The sequence below is a fragment of the Cheilinus undulatus genome, linkage group 15 (genome assembly GCF_018320785.1).
Source record: "Cheilinus undulatus linkage group 15, ASM1832078v1, whole genome shotgun sequence".
Classification (NCBI taxonomy): domain Eukaryota; kingdom Metazoa; phylum Chordata; class Actinopteri; order Labriformes; family Labridae; genus Cheilinus; species Cheilinus undulatus.
In genome coordinates, this window is record NC_054879.1 from 46,687,296 (window position 1) to 46,706,803 (window position 19,508).

Consider the following 19,508-nt stretch of genomic DNA (forward strand, 5'->3'; position numbering starts at 1 on the left):
ACCAAATGTCAACACATCAGCCGCTGCAGCTTTAGCTCTCATTTGTTGCTGCTATCTTGTCTGCGTGAATGGTCTCGTCTCAGTGTGAACACGGACCATTAAGTTTCTCTCATTAAACAGAGGATGGCTTCTATTGCTCCTCTTTGTCTATATCGACTTTAGCTCCAGTGTTTCTGTTAGAAAAGTATACAGACGTCCAGCTTCAGTCATAGCAGCTTTTGCACGAGGGGATGATGCAATTTATGGCAGTCAATCAGCCTCAGCTCTGTAGAGTACTGGGACCTCATGCAGTTAGCATTTTGATATAAACGCTGGGGAAAAATTATACAAAAAATATCATTTTGTGAAATGTGGATCACTCGAGGTCAGTGAATGTGTCTCAGTGATTGTAGTAGAAAGACACCTGTGTCTGGAAGGTCCAGTCACTGGTTAATCAGTATTCCTGGCTACAATTACACCATGAAGACAAAAGAACACACCAAAGTACTCAGAGAAATGGTTATTGAAAAGTTAAAGTCAGGGGGTGGAGACAAAAACATTCCTAAGGCTCTGAACATCCCCCAGAGTTCAGTTAAATCCATCATGGAGAAATGAAGGAATATGTCACATGTGTAAATCTGCCTAGATCAGACCGTCCTCACAAACTGAGTGGGCGTGCAAGAAGGAGACTAGTGAGAGAGGACACCAAGACACCTATGACTACTCTGAAGGAGTTCCAAGCTTCAGCAGCTGAGATGGAGTGACTCTGCAGACAACAACTGTTGGCCGGGTTCTTCACCAGTCAGAGCTTTATGGGAGAGTGGCAAAGAGAAAGACACTGTTGAAGAAAACTCAGATTCAATCTGGACTAGAGTTCACCAGAAGGACTGTGGGAGACTCCATGGTCAAGAGGAAGAAAGTTCTTTGGTCTGATGAGACCAGAATGGAGCTTTTAGACCATCAGACAAGACGCCAAACACTGACATCACCACAAACACACCATCTCCACTGTGGAGCACGGTGGTGGCAGCATCATGCTGTGGGGATGCTTCTCAGCAGCATCACGCTGTGGGGATGATTCTCAGCAGCCAGCCCTGGAAGGCTCGGCCTTTACCCAAAATAACCCAACCTTAAACACTTTGTATGTTATCTCACCTCATTTAGTCAGCTAACAAGCTTTTTCTTAACACATTTGGATTCATATTTTGTAATGACAGGAGTCTGAGAGGAGGAGGATGACTGAGATGCAGCAGACCAGCTGATGGAGAATTTTTTTCAAACCAATATAGAAGTTGTTGCTTTAAGCTTGAGTGCTAATGTGGCACCTACTTACAGGGTGAAAATGCATTTAGCCTATATGCATGATTACACTTCACTGCAAACAAAGTGCTTCTTTTAGCCGCAGACACTACAGCTCTGATACTCAGCGTGTGGCTCTTTAGTGATTATTTGTGGCTCTTTTATGTCTTAATTTGTAATATTATTCTCCCAGAAAACCTTAGAAAAGGGAAACTTTGACCTCAGAAATTATTCACAGATATCAGCTTGTTTCCCAGATATATATATACATATATATATATATATATATGTATATATATATATACAGAAGGCTTTAATTGTCAAACTTAATTGTCCCATTTTTGCCATATTTCACCATTTTTTGCCACTTTTCACCCAATTAAGATACTTTTGCCATTGAGTACCACTTTTTTCTATTTTTTTCCCATTTTGCTACTTCTTTTTGATTCTTTTTTCACCCTTTTTTCCACTTTTCGCACATTTAGGCTACTTTTTGCCATTTAGTGCCCCTTTTTTTCCTATATTGTTTGCCGGTTTTTGCCACTTCCTTTTGACCCTTCTTTTCACATTTTTGCCACTTTTCACTATTTGTTCACCATGTCTTGCCCATTTAAGCTTCCTTTTGCCATTAAATACTACTTGTTTCCTCTTTTCTGCCATTTTGCAACTTCTTTTAGCCACTTTTATCCAATTTTTGCCATTTTTCACCTTTTTTTGCACATTAAACTACTTTTTGCCAATCAATATCACTTAGTTTCTCTTTTGGTCCATTTTTGCGGCATTTAACTTATTTTTATTGCTACTTCAGGCCATTTCCGCCACTGAGACTGTGGCTCTTGCAAAGGTCAACAACAACAGCAACAATTAGGCTCTTTTGTTAAGCAGAGTTGAGTAACGCTGCACCACAGCATTAACCACCAGTGATCGATTTTGGTGATAATGACTCAAAGCTTTACTTCCTATTCCTTCCTTTTTATTAATAATTACTAAACCTAAACAACTTAAGTTCATTCAGGAGTACTTTGTCAAGAACCACATGTGATGTGTGGTTAGAAATGTTTTTTCTTTGTTAGCAGCTTTGACCCTGAAAAAGTCAGAGGCAGAATAAAGGAGAGGCTAGCGGAGGGAGCAGCAAAGCATAGCCAGGTTATACCAGTTTAAATATGGCAGCATGAGTGTGATTAGCCATGCTTGGAATAAATCAGCTGTCTGTCAGCTGATGAGGGCTTGTGTGAGATCAGCTAGCTTTACTGTAGCATGCAAGAGGCTGATTTATGTGTCTGCGTCGCGTCGACGGCGTAGCTACACGTAGCCCTCTGCGTCGGCATGGACCCCTGTGCCATAGTCTACGCACTCCTCCAAAAAATCCTAACTACCTGTTCCAGCGATGCAGACTGCAATGGCTGTGGTTGATCCGCTCAAAACGTCATTTTCGGCGGCTGCTTTTTCTGGTCTTTCTTCCTGCAACACCGCCTTTTTTAAAGTTTTTGTGGAGCGGTGCGAGTGTTTCAACGATGGATCAAGTCCAAATAATCCAAACACACCCGCTCCATCTCGGTCGCCATTGTTTGCTGTGACTGGAAGATAAACAAGGATTCGGATGTGACCCCTCTGAAACCACACACACACTCACACAGCCACACCCCCCTAGCGGCATGGCGGTGAATTGCAGAGCGACACGTTCCCTCGACGCAGAACTTTGAATGGTCAACAACGCAGAAGCATAAATCAGGCTAAAGAGGCTGTTTTGTATGGATATGGTTTTGGTGTGCCTTGGGCACAACCCACTGATCTAGAAGCATCTCTGTCACTGTCTCTTAATAAAGGGGAGGGGCTTGTAAATTCTTGTGGCTAGAAAATTAACTCTTAAAAGGATCTATTGAGCTGATTGAGTTACCTTAACATCATGTATTGTCTTTTGTGTGGTGCAGAAATGTCTCATCAGCATAACAAGCTCTCTTTGTCCATTCAGCAATAAAACAAAGCCCCCCGAGGCCGGTCGATGTTGTTGATGTAACCTGGAGAAAGAGTTTTGACTGAATGTCTCCACTTGCGATTGAAACAAAAGACAAGGACACAGAGCAGGGGAAGTGATGCGTAGGCCTGTCATCTTCTGTAGTTCCCATCTCTCCAGGGAGCCGGTTAAACACACAGCCGAGCAACACCATTCAGGCAGCTCGGCACCGAGTTGGAGGCAGTGGGCTGCAAACAATGAGTAACATTTGGGAGCAGTCATTTTGCACAATCACAACCAGTAAATGAGAAGCCAAAATGGGAGGAATAGCTCACAGTGAAGGCGTAGAATATTTGTGTATGAATGAGGCCACTTATCAGAAAATGTATGGCCTTTATCTCATCCACGATTATGGAGCGCTACACAGTATATTACATCTAATAATAACCATTGCTCGCAGATTCACATCAACTCCACATAAGGATTTGTAAGCTGTAAACCTTGTTGTATGGCCCTAATCCTGTACATTTTTCATCATTTTTGAATTAAGTCTTGCATCAGTTTCTCCGCTGCTCTGCGTGGCCTGAAATGTAAACCGTGTTCCTCTCTGGTTGCAGCTCAGCCTCAGATGATGGGAGAAGGGCAGGTATTTTTGCCTTTGGCATCAGAAATGCTTTGTAGTGTGAAAATTGAAGAAGTCTGTGACACAGGAGAGAAGATAGGCTATCACAGACACGCTTCTCTTCGGCCTCTCAATCCACACTCACTGGCATCTTCTCACAATATATATTTTCTCCTGTTTAAAATCACTGAAACACAAAGAACTAGGGCACATGATAGGGGTTATTTTCTTCTGGAATGATCGCATTTTAACAATGCATGTGTTGCTTATAGACTGTATAGAACGTGGACTCAGTGATGGCACCCTTGTGATCCCATTAGTGGTCACCATTAAGCGTGTTCCCAGGCATCTATTTTTAGCCGAACACCCATTTACATTGCATTTAACTGGCTAGTCTAAAGAGGAGAAAATGCTTAGAGCACAGTCAAATTCATCACAGAGCCATTATGTCAGCGGGAAAAGATGTGAGCCTGATGTGCTGTGTAGAGTGTGGCTAAAGTTAGCCGCTGGCTTGGCCAGCCTTTGCAGATTAATATCGTGGTTAGTCATCACTTCAGCTGAATAGTTAAAGGTGGGCATAACTCTCACAGTCTACAAACAACTTTATTTACATTTTCTAGATAAAAATAGGAAACAAAACAGTCATACCACGTGGTTCCTGCGGCATGCTAACTGCTGAGCTTCTCATATTTACATCAGGCAAAGCATCGGGGTAAAACTGACAGGAAGGCTGTGTCTATTTACTGAAGCTACAGCTGCTACTAGGGGTTGCACGACTTTAGAATTTTTAAAGTCAACTTTCACGTGATAAAAGTCGAGTCTACTCTGACTAGTCATTGATGAAATCATGAATGAATCTACAGGAGAAGGGAATAGTTTAAAATAAGCAGTGTTGGCTAGCGTTACTTTTGAAACTAACTCATTAGATTACTGTGTTACATACTGAGAGAAGTCATTTGTTATGTTACTGCGTTACCTACTTCTAAAACTAACACATTAGAGTACTTTTGCGTTACCAAATATTAAAACCCTTTAGCTACTCATACCACTCTGTGGTTGTAAAAACGACAGATAACGGCCGCATGTCTGCATTTGAGTGTGCAGACTCTAACGCCAACGTACAGCCTAATTTACAGCCCATAATCTGTATCTCTGCAGCCTGAGAACACCGCTAACAGACAGGAAAACCTCTACAGCTCTTTAACATGCTCACAATCTGACAACAAGCTGAGCAGAGGCCGACAGAATCACTCCAACGCTGTGCGTAATAACGTGTAATTGGAACAGCTGAACAGCTGATTCAGTGAAAGCAACGGAGCTTTTAAACTTACGTTTCACCAGGATGCTTGTTACGTGGAAATAAATGTATTGGGAAGATTCAGAAACTTCACAGAGACATAGAAGACCGGGTTATCTCAGAGTTTACTTTGAAGCTTCGGTCAATGACAAATGCACAAGCCAAGGACTAAGAATGCACACACTGACAGTCATTTATACACTTGATGCCCGATCCAAGGAGTCACCCCATGTGACCTCTACAGTTCCATGAAGGTACATTCCTTGACCACTATTTCTGGTAGAGTGCCAACTAAGCCAACTTAACCTTGTTACATCATTCTATTATAGAACACAATATTTTCACACTAACAGTGCTGTTCTTGTCCCTTTTATCCAAAAATCCATCATAATGGGGATAAGTCCACAGTGGCCTGCTGTCCTCTGTAACCTTGCTGGTTCAACAAGCTAACAATGCTCGCGTAATGGCACCGAATGTTAACCTTCCTCTGGCATGGCGCTACGTGCCAACGTGACTACAGGAAGAGAGAAGGACAAACGGAGCAGATGCTTCAAGGAGCTTCCTTTTTTTTTCTTTCTCTCTTTTTGAAGCCACAGATGAGAGAGGACATTTGTTTTTTTCTCTTTCAGCAGCGGATTACTTTTATGAAAATGTAACTAATAACAGGATTACTTGAATTGTAAAACTAACGCATTTCATTACTCGTTAAAACAAAAAAGTAATCCGAGTACTCTAACAGATTACTTTGTAATACGTTACCCCAACACTGAAAATAAGAGTTACAAGTTACAGAGTTACAAGAACAAAGAAACAATAATATGATATGTGGTGTACAGGACGTTTCATATTTTGAGTGATCTGGTTGATAATTACCTCCGCCCAGGAGGTTATGTGGTCAGCAGGCTTTGTTAGTTTGTTAGCAACATAACTCAAAAAGTTATAGATGGAGTTTGATGAGATTTTCAAGAAATGTCAGAAATGGCATAAGGAAGAACTGATTCAATTATTTTTTTGTTTTTAAAGGTTTATTCTGGGCATTTTTGTGCCTTTATTTGGTATAGGAGAACAGTGGATAGAGTCAGAAACAGGTCCGAGAGTCGGGGAGAGACATACGGCAAAGGGCCTCAGGCCGGATTTGAACCCGGGCCGTCCACGTACATGGGGCGCGCTTTAGCCACTCGGCCACCTGTGCCCCACGAACTGATTAGATTTTGGCAATGATCTGAATCACCGTCTGGATCCAGGAATTTTTTAAAGGATTCTGTACTATTGGGAACAGTTATGATACATTCAATTTTCACTACAATGTAATGATGGTTCTGCCCTCAGTTGTCCTTCAGGGTGTTTGTGTACTTATCCATTTCAGTGTTGTTCCTAAATTTATGTGATTGTGTTTCCTGTGTTTTATGTTTTTACCTGCCTGGATCTGCTACCGACCGGCACCTGACTACCCGGGCTGTGCACAGGGATCTCTTTAAGATCTGTCAAATTCCATCTTTGTGGAATGGTTAGGGTTCCCTGTAATGTTTCCCTGACTCAGATGAAGCACTGCTGGTTCTCCATTCAGTCATTTTGCCTGTTAAATTTCCTCTGAGTATTTTGGCTGTGTCGGTCTAATGAGTGGCCCCTGCAGAGTAAAAGCTGTTCTGTTGAATTAACAGGTCGGCAGGTGTGCGGTTTCAAGTGGTCTGATGGTGCTGCTGACTCGTCTAGTGCAGCGGTTCTCAACTGGTGGGTCGGGAGCCAAAAGTGGGTCACGGGGCAGTTCTGAGTGGGTCACGGATAAGTGTCTGTAAAACAAAAGGTGGCAAAAAGTCCAGAAGTTCTTAGTGGACATGCACTGATACCTTTTATTTTACTCTGTTTTACTGTGAAATTAGGTCACTTTAAATGTTTGGTCAATATTTCAACTGAATTAACATGGTTTTCTTACAATGAATGAAGCTCCTTTTCTTTATGGAGGTTTTTTTTTTATCAAGATCTCAAAAATGTATACATAATGATGGGGAAAGAGGGTGTAAAACTTATGTCACGTATTTTGGGCCAATCATGCTCAGAACTGTATATAATTCACTGCACCTGTTGTTGATTTTTTTTTTTTTTTTTTTTTTTTTTAATTTGGGTTGCAATTTATCATTAGGGGGACTGGTGGATCCTGAGGCTGGACCAGTTGATTATCACTGGTCTAGTCTGAGCTAGAAGGAGTATAAGATGAGAAACAGGTTTAAAGGTCACGTATTATGCAAAACACACTTTTTCAGGCTTTTCTAACAAAAATATGCACCCAAGAAAAAGAACCCCCCCCACCACCTCTCAAAAAATGTCTGCTGAAACAAGCCGTTCTCAGATTTTCCCCTCATGACGTCATATGGGGAGTAAGCTCCGCCCCCAGGTTCATTTGGCCCTCCCCGCTTGAAAGAAAGCTCCGCCCTCCTCTCCTGATCCTTGAGAGGAGGATCAGGAGAGTCACATCCATTAAGCCACATCCATTTCCTGTGAGGGGCGGAGTCAGACAGCTCATTAACATTTAAAGCCACAGATACAGAAACGGCTTGTTCTGAGCAGGGCTGAAACAGAGGAGTTTTTAGACATGCAGAAATCCAATACTGGAGTGTTTTTTTCAGAAAGAAACTTCACAGGCATGTTTTAGGAACCTCTGAGACTAAAATAAACTTGTCTAAAAGGGGTGTAAATATGTGACCTTTAAATTTTCTTCATGTCTCAGGTCTGCCACATTATTTGAAGAATTTAAGGTTTAAAAATTGTCTAGTGTGTGGCCAGCCAAACAGAAATGCCTTTTTTTTGCAGCCTTGCATTTGCTTTATTTTTTTATGTTCAAAGGTTGGACCTTGGTATATATTTACTAGAAGAAACAACAGTTTTTTTTTTAAAGATTTATTTTTGGGCATTTTGTGCCCTTATTTGATAGAGGAGAGGACAGTGAATAGAGTCGGAAACAGGGAAGAGAGCGGGGGAGAGACATGCGGTAAAGGGCCTCATGCCGAATTCGAACCCCGGCCGCCCGCGTACATGGGGCGCGCGCCTTATCCATTCTGCCACCTACGCACCAGAAACAACTATTTTATTTTCAGTCAGCTTATGTCACAGGAAATGACTCTGCATTGTTAACTGAAGTCAGGTTTAGTGACTTCTCATTATTGTCCATATCTCCTTGGTTTTCACCTTTTGACTCGCGTATAAATGAACATTTGTATTCTGAGGTTTGAATTGTATTTCTATGATATCTACAGAAACACATGATTGGTGAAATGTAGTACATTTTAAAGGCCAAGATTACCGCAAAGTTTATAACTGCATCATCAAGAGCAGTGGTTTTCAAACTTTTTTTGCCCCCAAAAAACATGGCAAAATTGGGCAAAGAATGGCAAAACAATGGGTTGAAATTGGCAAAAAATTGTTGAAAGTGTCAAAATAGTGGCAAAATTAGGTCACAAAGGGCCTAAAAGGATTAAATGTTGTAAAAAGGTGGCAAAAATTGGTTAAAAGTGATGAAAAAACATGGCAAAATGGGCAAAAAGTAGCAAAACAATGGGTTGAAATCGGCAAAACCTTGTTGAAAGTGTCAAAATAGTAGCAAAATTGGGTTACAAGTGGCCTAAAGAGATTGAATGTTGTAAAAAGGTGGAAAAAACAGTTAAAAGTGATAAAAAAAGGGCAAAATTGGGCAAAAATTGGCAAAAAGGTGGCATAAATGGATTGAAAGTGTCCAAAAGGTGGCAAAACAGATCACAAGTGGCAGAAAAGTGGCAAAAAAGGCTTGAAGTTGTAAAAAGGTGGTAAAAAGGGGTTAAAAGGGATGGGAAAACATGGCAAGAATGGCCAAATAATAGTAAAATTTGCCTAAAAGTGGCAAAAGTTGTTTAAATGTGGCAAAAAGTTCCAAAAAAGTGGCAAAAATGGGTCATAAGTAGTAATAAGAAGCGGCAAAAATGAAAAAATAGCAGCAAAATGGTTGAAGTTGTCAAAAGAGGTGGCAAAAATGGGTAGCAATGGGTGGCAATAATAGCTTTCCATGTTTTTCAGCTCAAAAAGGTAACTGTTAGCCAAAATGCTTGCCCCAATGCTACTGATCCAACACACACACACACACACACACTGATATCATTAATAAATCCCTACTGGGGAGGTCCCATTCTCTGGGGGTTTTCAGGGGTCCAGATCTGTGGGCAGACCTGGGTCCAGTACTTGCCATAAAGTTGTAGTAATAAGTTATTACTAATAACGTATTGTAGAAATTCCCACGACACACCGAGACTTGCCTTAAGGCACACTAGTGCGCCTTGCCACACCATCTGGATCTAGAATAATCAGAGTGCAGACTGTTTTTGAGATTCCTGTCAAATATTTCCATTTGGTCGTATCGTTGGACTTTTTACATATTTTTATTACCAACCTGCATTTATGTCTTTGGCTGCTTTGGCAGCAGAAATCAGCTGTTAAACACAGACATGTCATGCTTTCAATAGGATCTGAAAATAGCTGTCAGAATATCAAGCTGACATTTGCGATTATATTGTATTTACTCTGTTTATTAGATATTTTTATATTCCACATCTCTGGCTCCAAGATGCACATCTCCAATATTCATACTTGTAGCTCTGTTTTGCTCAGTAACAACTCCAGAAATATCTGCATCCTTGGCAGCTAAATGCTCCACTATGTTCATCAGTAAGTCATCAGATTTGACTTCGTGTGCCTGAGGGCTTCATTTCTTTTTTCTTCTTTTTGTATTTTAGGCAAGTACGTGTACCAGCCCATGACCAACGTGTGCCAGCTGCCCAGCACAGCCGTGCCGCCCGCGGACACCGAGTACAGCAACACCATGGACCTTTCTGTCTCTCTGGCCGAGCGCTTCCTGAAGCTCGCCCCCTGCTTCCAGTCGCCTCCTCACCTCGAATCGCCCAAGTACTGTGTCATCGCTGATCTCTTTGTGGACGACTACATCGTCAAACGCATCAACGGGAAGATGTGCTACGTACAGCGCCCCCCTCCTCCTTTACCAGAGCCTCCTAACGCTCCGACACCACCCCCGCCTGCTCCCGCTACACCTCAGAGGCCCCAGAATCCCACCGCTCAGCCTCGGCAACCTTCGAAGCCCGCGCCGCCAGCCCAGCACATGCCTGCACCTGCGCAGCAGGTGTACAGTGAACAGAAACACCAGTCTCCTGTGGATAAGGTCAAAGGCCCCAAAATGGACCACTGCTCCTCTCCTTCCAGCTCCGAGGACTCGGGCATCAACGCGCTGGGTCTGCACTACCTGGAGTCCTGCGAGGAGGAAAGTGAGGAGGAGGACGACGAGGAGCTGAGTATGGACGGGAACTCCAGCCCCGGGAGCCTCTGGGACCAGGACGAGTGTTCTTTGCTCTCCCCTTCCAAGTCTATGATAGAGATCATCGAAAAGATCGAAACAACTGTGTAACTGATGCAACATCCAAGAGGAAACGAGCAGCGAAAGGAGAATAATTTTACCGAGGACGAATCCTGCAGGTGGTGGAGGACTGTACATCTGCACTCTCACTCAGCCTCTCCTCTGCCCACCAACTCTGCATGGTGTGAATTTATAGGACTTACAAGAGGAGAGAGAGGAAGCACAGGAATCAAAGCACACGCACAGAGGACCAAATAGACTTCTTGTACATGGTTACGACATGGTGACAAATCTGACATACAAAAGGAATCTATCACAGGCACATTTGCAAAGTAAAAGAGACTTTTTCTTCAGGCATACATTAACGGAGCTAAATTCTGTACAAACAAAGAGGCTATCGGAGCGTTCAGTGGTGATAATAAGCAGTTAGGAGATTCCTCGTGTTCTCCCGTCATCGATCCTGCAGTCAGGCTTTATTCTACTTTAACATTAAGTGGCCAATCAAGCTTGCCATTTCTTGCTCTCTGGCCGCCGGCTCCACCCACACCTATTAGTAATTCCGACACTTCAGCGTGACATCTACAAGGCCAGCTACCTCTCATGGGCCTAAAGCACATCAGCCTTTTTACCCGTTAATTACCCTGCTCCGAGCAGCAGGGACACGGCTGCTTTTATCACCTTAATACAAAAGAATCCAGGCCCACGGTTAGTCTGCACTTTAACACGGACACAGGTAGGTAGCTCAGTGTTTGACAATCAAGGATTACACAAAAGCACATTCCCATGCTGTACCTGCCAGTGAAGACCAAGGATGCTCTTATATAGCTTCTAAAACCATGTTTGGACTTGTTCTGACCAGCTTTTTAAATGGCGCTGCACTGAGTTACAGCGCAGCTCGAGGTTAAATGAGGCGTTTAGCAAAACATGACACCATGCGACCTCCATTAGCAGAAATTAAACAGCATGGACACGTCTCTGGCTGAGCTACAGTGACACTGTCACAGCAGGAACTTGTAGGACACCTAGCAAAGAGGGAGTCTTCCTTCTATATATAGATAGAAACCTATAGGAGTAAAAGCTGCATTGTTGACAGTGAAATGTTTTGTGTTGCCGGCTGAAAGGGGAGTCTGGGGAAGGTGTGCAGACTCGGATAGATTAGTGCGTCACAGTTACTTTGTGTGATGGGGCAGAAATGTCACCTGATGCACCTTTAAAAGGAGATTACAGTATGGATTAGGATGCTGAGTCGGTGTTGTGGTGTTGTGATGGACATGTTAGAAGAAAAGCACTCAAATACACAATATTGCCAAAAGTATTCGCTCACCTGCCTTGACTCTCATATGAACTTAAGTGACATCCCATTCTTAATCCATAGGGTTTAATATGATGTGGGTCCACCCTTTGCAGCTATAACAGCTTCAACTCTTCTGAGAGGGCTTTCCACAAGGTTTAGGAGTGTGTTTATGGGAATTTTTGACCATTCTTCCAGAAGTGTGAGGTCACGAACTGATGTTGGATGAGCATGGAATTGTCCAAAATCTCTTGGTATGCTGAAGCATTCAGAGTTCCTTTCACTGGAACTAAGGGGCCAAGCCCAGCTCCTGAAAAACAAGCCCACACCATAATTCCCCCTTCACCAAACTTTACACTTGGTACAATGCAGTCAGACAAGTACCGTTTTCCTGGCAACCGCCAAACCCAGACTCATCCATCAGATTGCCAGATGGAGAAGTGCAATTCGTCACTCCAGAGAAGGCATCTCCACTGCTCTAGAGTCCAGTGGCGGCGTGCTTCACACCACTGCATCCCACGCTTTGCATTGCGCTTGGTGATGTATGGCTTGGATGCAGCTGCTCGGCCATGGAAACCCATTCCATGAAGCTCTCTACCACTGTTCTGAGCTAATCTGAAGGCCACATGAAGTTTGGAGGTCTGTAGTAGAGCCCGACTGGTTGATCGGCGGGCCGATTAATTGGGCCGATATAGCATATCACAGATTAATCAACATGGGCCAATATGTAGCCGATATATTAACCCTTAGAGCTCACGTGGCATGGATACGTACAGCAGGCACATCCCTTTATAAATCACTTGGTAATGATTGAACCGTAAGTCGTGGGCACTGACATTTTCTAGTGAGCCTGGAACTTGGCTGACTTTCTGGTGTCTCTGAGGACAGTGTTGTCCTGTACAACAATATGTGACACAGTTTATAAAAACGCTGATAACTTTTGAACTGTAAGTCATAGAAACTCACTCTTTTTTCACTCTGAAAGCTGACCATTTTGCCGTAACTATGCCGTAAAGGACGCCATTGTAGCGAGTCCGGAACTTTGCTGACTTTTTAGGGTCTTTGGAGATTAAATCCACAGCGTTACATCCGATAATAAGCGTCTTTTTATCCATTTTTAATCCATTTTTGATCATGTACTTTGACTTACTTCAGTGGGCAGCCATATTTGTTTGACATGCAAAGCACTGTGGGAGTTGTAGTCGACCAGTTGCATCTCTACCACTAAGAGGAGTAGAGACGCAGGAGTAGAGAATAAACAATGATAAATGCAACTGTTAATTCACATGTCCACCATTATCTAATACAAGGCTATTATACAGCGTTTTAACATCGTCTAAGTTGCATCTTTGTGAAATAAAGATAATATAAATATAAGAATTTGTGTTCATGTACAGTATATAGCCTGTGTATGTCAATGTTCTTATTTCTTGTATCGGCCGATATGTCGGTTATTGGCCAATATGACGGCTGATATATTGGATATCTGCTTTTTTTTAGCCCCCAATATCGTTATCGGCCCCAAAAATCCCATATCGCTCGGGCTCTAGTCTGTAGAGATTGACTCTGCAGAAAGTTGGCAACCTCTGCGCACTATGCGCCTCAGTGGCTGAGTTGCTGTGGTTCCCAATGGCTTCCATTTTGTTATAATACCACTGACAGTTGACTGTGGAATATTTAGGAGCCAGGAAATTTCACCACTGGACTTGTTGCACAGGTGGCATCCTATCACAGTACCACGCTGGAATTCACTGAGCTCCTGAGAGCGAGCCATTCTTTCACAAATGTTTGTAGAAACAGTCTGCATGCCTAGGTGCTTGATTTTATACACCTGTGGCCATGGAAGTGATTGGAACACCTGATTTACATTATTTGGATGGGTGAGCAAATACTTTTGGCAATATAGTGTATGTCAGCCAGCCCCTTTTAGTCAGTTAGAAAAATGAAGATGGGCTGGGTTATTTTTGTCTTTTTTATGTTTGGGAAGTTTTCTGCCAAATCACTAAAATATTCACTGATATTGCTACAAGGCTACACTAAATGTTAAAAAAAGGAATTTTGCATGAGAAGTCCCATATGTCAGAAGCTAACTGAACAAATTTGGCTGTTCAAAGAGCGGACGAATTGTCCATCTGTCCGTGATTTTTACTCAGAGACAGCCCTCGACATTACACTGACCACAGTCCCTCCTAATGCAGATTAAAAATGTCTTATGTTCTCATTATTGTTATATTATTTTCATATGAATAAATCTCAATGAAACATTTTCTCTCTCCAGTCTGTCCTTTGAAATGTGTGGGCAATCATGTTGTTCCTGCAAAGAGAAAGCTGAAACTTTCTTTAGAAAAGCACTCAAACTTCCTCCACCTGACACACAGATGACTAATGCTCCTAAGAGATTGGGTGGAATAGCAAAGTAGAGAGATATCAGCTAAAATTGAGTCATTACTTTTTCACTGTGGTTGTTTGTCTCAACTGAAATGTCTCGAGGATTGTTGTTTGCACATTCCCTCTTTTGCAGCAGAATATTATCCTAAAGCAGGAAGATCTAGGACCAAAGACCTCTGACTCTGAGCCATGTTTGAGGCCCTGCATGGAATGATAAACAAAACAAGTAAGGGACATGAGGCCAGCTTCTATTTGAGTTTGTATTGACTCTGAGATCTATGAGCGTCTCTCTCACCTTGTCTCCTCGCCCAGATTGATCTCCCTGCTTCTCTTGCATAGAGTCTTATTGATTATTTGTACTCTGCTAGTGCAGAAAAGAAAAACCAAGGCCACGATGAAATGCTAATCAGTTTATATAAATGTACATTCATTGTTCTGCTCGGTCATGAAGAGGAGTGTGCAGCAGACTGCTGCTGTAAAGCTGCATGACAATGCAGAGTGGGAGACGAGAGAGAGAGAGGAAAGCGGAGAAGACAAGAGAGGAGAATAAAAGGGGAGGAGAGAAAAAAAGTGGGAGTGCATGGAGGGAGTGAAGCGCGAGCAGAGCAGAGGAAGTGCAATTAAAAGGATGATGATGCAAGCACATGTAAAGTCTTTGGAAGGACTGCGTGTATGCGTGCACTTCAACATTCTGAAATTATTTTTTTTCCCAGAGCTTCAGACAGATCTCATGAAGAGATAGATTGCTGTAACTGTTAATCCCTCGCAGCAAAGTCATTCAACTGGCAGGCACCTTGAGTCAGTCCAGAGCTCCTACACACACACACGCACACACACACACCCACACACACTAGCTGGAAGATACACACCAAATCAAAAAACGCCCTTGTTCAAGGACTGCTTCACAAGCGGGGCTGGCACGGCACGAGTCACACAAGCTGAAGGGAGATGTTGTCAGTTGTACTTTCTCCTCTTGATGTGAGCACAAACACATTACCTTCCTAAGGAGAGCTCCTTTTAATTTAATAGAACAGCTTTTACTCTGCAGGGGCCACTTATTAAACCGACACAACCAAAATACTCCGAGGAAATTTCAGAGGCAAAATGACTGAATGGAGAACCAGCAGTGCTTCATCTGAGTCAGAGAAACATTATGAGGAATCAAATAAACACATCGTCTCTAATGGGGAGAGACGCTGCAGACAACAACTGCTGCCCTGCTTCTTCATCCTCACTGTGGAGCACAGTGGTGGCAGCATCATGCTGTGGGGATGCTTCTCAGCAGTTGACCCGGAAAGGCTTGTAAAGGTAGAGGGTAGGATAAATAGGGCAAAATACAGGAAAATCCTGGAGGACAATCTTATTCAGTCTGCAAGAGAACTTAACCTGACAGATGGATTTGTTTCACACATCCATCTGGTAAACCAGAGCCATTCAGTTAGTTCAGAATAGGGGCCATTTCCTGAAAAAGCATCCAAATGAAGGGCCTGAACAATATTACATGACGCTGTGAACAAAAATTTTGCCCACTTCCTAATTTTTTATATTTAATATTTAATTTTTATTTAATAATTAATTTTTGAATTTTATTGATTAATTATTTATTTATTTTTTAAATATTCTTTACTATTGGGAGATAGGGCTAATGGTAGAGGTCTGCGCTGTTACCACTTTACACCAGGAGATGGCGGACATGAGTAACTTCAATCCCAGCAGCATTTTGGGCGTGTTTCTATTCAAAGTTTTGGAGTTTATAGAGTTTGAAAGACGCATGCCCGGTCAAGGAGACGAGTCAGAGCATAACAGAGAGAAAGACAGCGAATTGTAGCGAGAATACTCACAATGCTGGGAGGAATAGAGGAATATTCACCCTCTGCCATGACTTCCAGTCATCCAGTGAGGCCATGGGTGAGACTGTCAGTGCATCTGTTGGCACCGGCAGGCAATGCTTCCACCATGACAGTCCACCCGTAGCAAAGCCAATGCTTTGCCTCACCGTGTTTCCACCCCACCAGGGAGGGAGTCATCAGCGAATGCTGTGGTGGGGGCACATGGGGATGGATCCAGGAATTCTTTAAAGGATTCTTCACTACTGGGAGATAGAGCTAATGGCAGAGGTCTGCACTCCCTGAGTGCTTTTCTAGTTTTTTTTTTCTGCAAGCCAGTAAACAATGGCAGCCAGTTAATTGAGCTAATATTAGCTTGGATGTAGCTGTAGCGGTAGTTTTACCAGAACTGGACGACATTTATTCATTAAAAGAAGAGCACTGAAAGCTTTATTGGTGGAAAAGATGTTTTTGCTTTAGTTTGATTCATGAATTGGCTTCACTGAAAATGTCAAGCTCATGTTATTTAGTTTAGTCCTCACCAACACACCGTGTTTCCTTGCTCTGATCAGCCCATAATGATGATCCAGTCCAGTGGATGGAGGTTTTGATGAATGGTTCTGCTCTTCCCAAACACCGACTGTTTCCCAGATGGATGTGAAATAATTGCCATGAAATGAATATTTGAAACCGTTGCTGGCATGTCAAGTTAGGAAACGCTATTTCCATCTAATTTTGTGCCAGTGAGGCTTCCTGGAGCCAGCCTCAAACGGACGACTGCACTTTTTATTGATTTTTGCATTTCTGCATTGGCCTCAAAAACAGTTTTCCAAACTTTGAAGCCATTTAACTTGATGCCGAAGGGAAATTTAAGGGTTAATATAGTTTAGAATCCAACATCATAAAAATCCATATCAGCTTCCTTCAGGGGACCAGCACAATATTGCAGGCAGCTTCCTCATATAGCCGCTCCCTAATCTGTGACATTCAGAGCCCAACTTCACAGCAGCACTCTATTTCAAAAGGGCCATTTATATGTCCAATTTACAGCATAATGTCCCAGCGATTGGCCTGATGCAGGCGGCTGGCAGGTAGCGGGGGAACCCACCAGCGGGCCGCTGATAAACAATCAGACACATGGCTTTGGTTTGGCAGTGCTCGATGGGTGATGGGTTTCTGATAAGCTCTATAAACGCCACAGTGTCACCTGGAGTGCAGCTCTGCTCTCCCTGCCTGTAAAATATTCATTACTTTTTTTCCGTCACTGTCTGCCCTCGTCTTTGAAATGAATTGAGAGCACTTTTTTCCTCTTAGACATGGAGAGAGACTGTTCTTGCAAACTCCAGACAACAGCTTTAGTGAGTTTTAATGCTGGTAGACCAGGCTGTGTTGGAAAGTATTAGCTTTTGTTGCTTAAAGCTACTTGATGATTCATCCTTTCACCACTCATGTGAAAAGCCTCTGAGTGCTTTTTGGGGACGGTAAAACGACTCACATGGTACCTTAATGTGATTAGTTGGCTTTGTTGCTGTGGATTAGTCTGCATTAGATGATGATTCAATAGTTGGAGGAAACACGGGATGGATGATTGCATTTGCACATTAAATTTACAACACTTTCAAGTTTAGAGCAGGGGGATTAATTTATACCACCCATCTTTATCAATTATCATGCATTTTTTACTTTAAGATTTGCACCATCATTTTCAGCTCATCCTCTTTTTTGCAGTTTTAAGGTTTTTGATGGAGTCCATTAGCAGAGCAGTTGTTTGTGCTCTGACAGTCTGAATCCATCTTAATCACATCAGAGAGTCACAGGAAGCTGATGCCTGTTTACTTTCAACTTTAGGGTAAGTCAATATGGCCGCCTCACCCACTGTCTGCTTTCTTTTCTGTGCTTTTGATTTTATGAAACTGCAAAAATTAACCAGTGCTGTTACAAACGGGCTGCTACACTCTAGGGTTTGTGGGAAAACAAGATTAATGTGCACGCCTGTTTTGATTTTCTCTTTTTGAAGCCGTACAAAAGAAGGGATTTATTTCAAAAGGAGTGCATGAAACACATTTTCCTCCACATCAAAGGACCGTATTCTTGTGTTTCAACTAGGTCTGGGCTCGCAAATTAGATTAAATCACAATACAGCATGCTGCAATTTCCAAATCACAGAAGGTGCAATATTTCGTTAACCCTCAGGCATCACTCGGGACATTTTTTGTCCATTTGGGCAAATTTTTCCTCTTTCTCTGCTCACCATTTTGGCTGTGTTAGTGCATTTGGTCTTATTTTTTACAATAAATTTTCTTCCTTGGCAAATTTTTGAATTCAAATTTCAATTGCAGGTCAGGGGGACACTGCAAGACAAATTTACTACCTTTTAAAGCCATTAAGGACAAAAATGTCCACTTCCAAAAAACTGCTATAAAAACTTAACAATTCAAGTGATAATCAAACTGGCATTTAAAGGGTTAAAATCTTGATATTTATTGAATATTTGGTAGATTTGAGCAGGTCTGAAGTTGTTAAAGAGATTTATGAAAAAAAAGGAGAAAAAATATTGATGTATGCTGATTTAATGGCAGTTTTTTTGTACATGTACATTTTTGCCTCGAAGGTGTCCAGAGCGTGCCCGAATGTTAAAGCTGGCACTACATAAAAAATGCAAATGCAATCAAATCAGTTTTGTTGCTAATCTTTGACCCATCCAAGACTCTCATCAGCACCAAAGCCCCTTCTCTCTACTATTTATTATATGAAAAATAATCCACTTTTTCTGTTTTTTTAGTACAAAATAAAATATTTCAAAGGATCTAACTGGCATTTAAAGGGTTAAAATCTTGAAAATTATTTAATATTTGGTAGATTTGGGCAGGTCTGAAGTTGTTAGAGATTTATGAAAAAAAAAGGAGAAAAAAATATTGGCGTATGCTGATTTAATGGCAGTTTTTCTGTACGTGTACATTTTTGCCTCGGTGTCCTAAAGGTTGTAAATTTGAGGAGGGCACAAGGGTTAAATGTATGATGAGTGTTCCTAACTGAATGAAGATTGATTTATTATCTGTATTTATTGAAAAATAAATAAGATGAGGATCTTAATAATAATCGCATATTAAACTGCAATCTTGGGGGAAAAAAACACAAGTGGAATTTTTGCAAACAGTTCAGCCCTAGTTAAAGCTTTAGATATGGAACATTTTATTCACATATCAAACATGATGAAAAGAGAGTCGTTTCTGCGAGGACACAAGGCCGCTGTAGAGAGACCGTGTTCACCACTCAAAGGTCAGAAAAGCTTCAACCACTCCAGGAATTCATCACAAAGCTGGTGGTCTGAGTGTCCGTCAAGGACTTGGGCTCATTTGAACTCAGATAACATGCATATTAAGTTTAAATTATGTCAACTGGAGGTCTCCCACTCTGGAGAAACTCTGCATTCAGGAAATGATGGATTTGACAACATAAAGCT

The 19,508-nt window shown here is 42.1% G+C and overlaps 1 protein-coding gene across 1 annotated transcript in view; it reads left to right on the forward strand.

Annotated features, from left to right (window-relative positions):
* Window positions 1-11,964, forward strand: part of zgc:162707 (UPF0524 protein C3orf70 homolog B) — a 35,979-nt gene extending 24,015 nt beyond the window's left edge. The window contains exon 2 of the mRNA XM_041807081.1: window positions 9,909-11,964. Coding sequence (XP_041663015.1) covers window positions 9,909-10,591 — 683 coding nt within the window. The 3' untranslated portion in view covers window positions 10,592-11,964. The remainder of the gene's footprint in view (window positions 1-9,908) is intronic.
* Window positions 11,965-19,508: the final 7,544 nt, after the last annotated feature.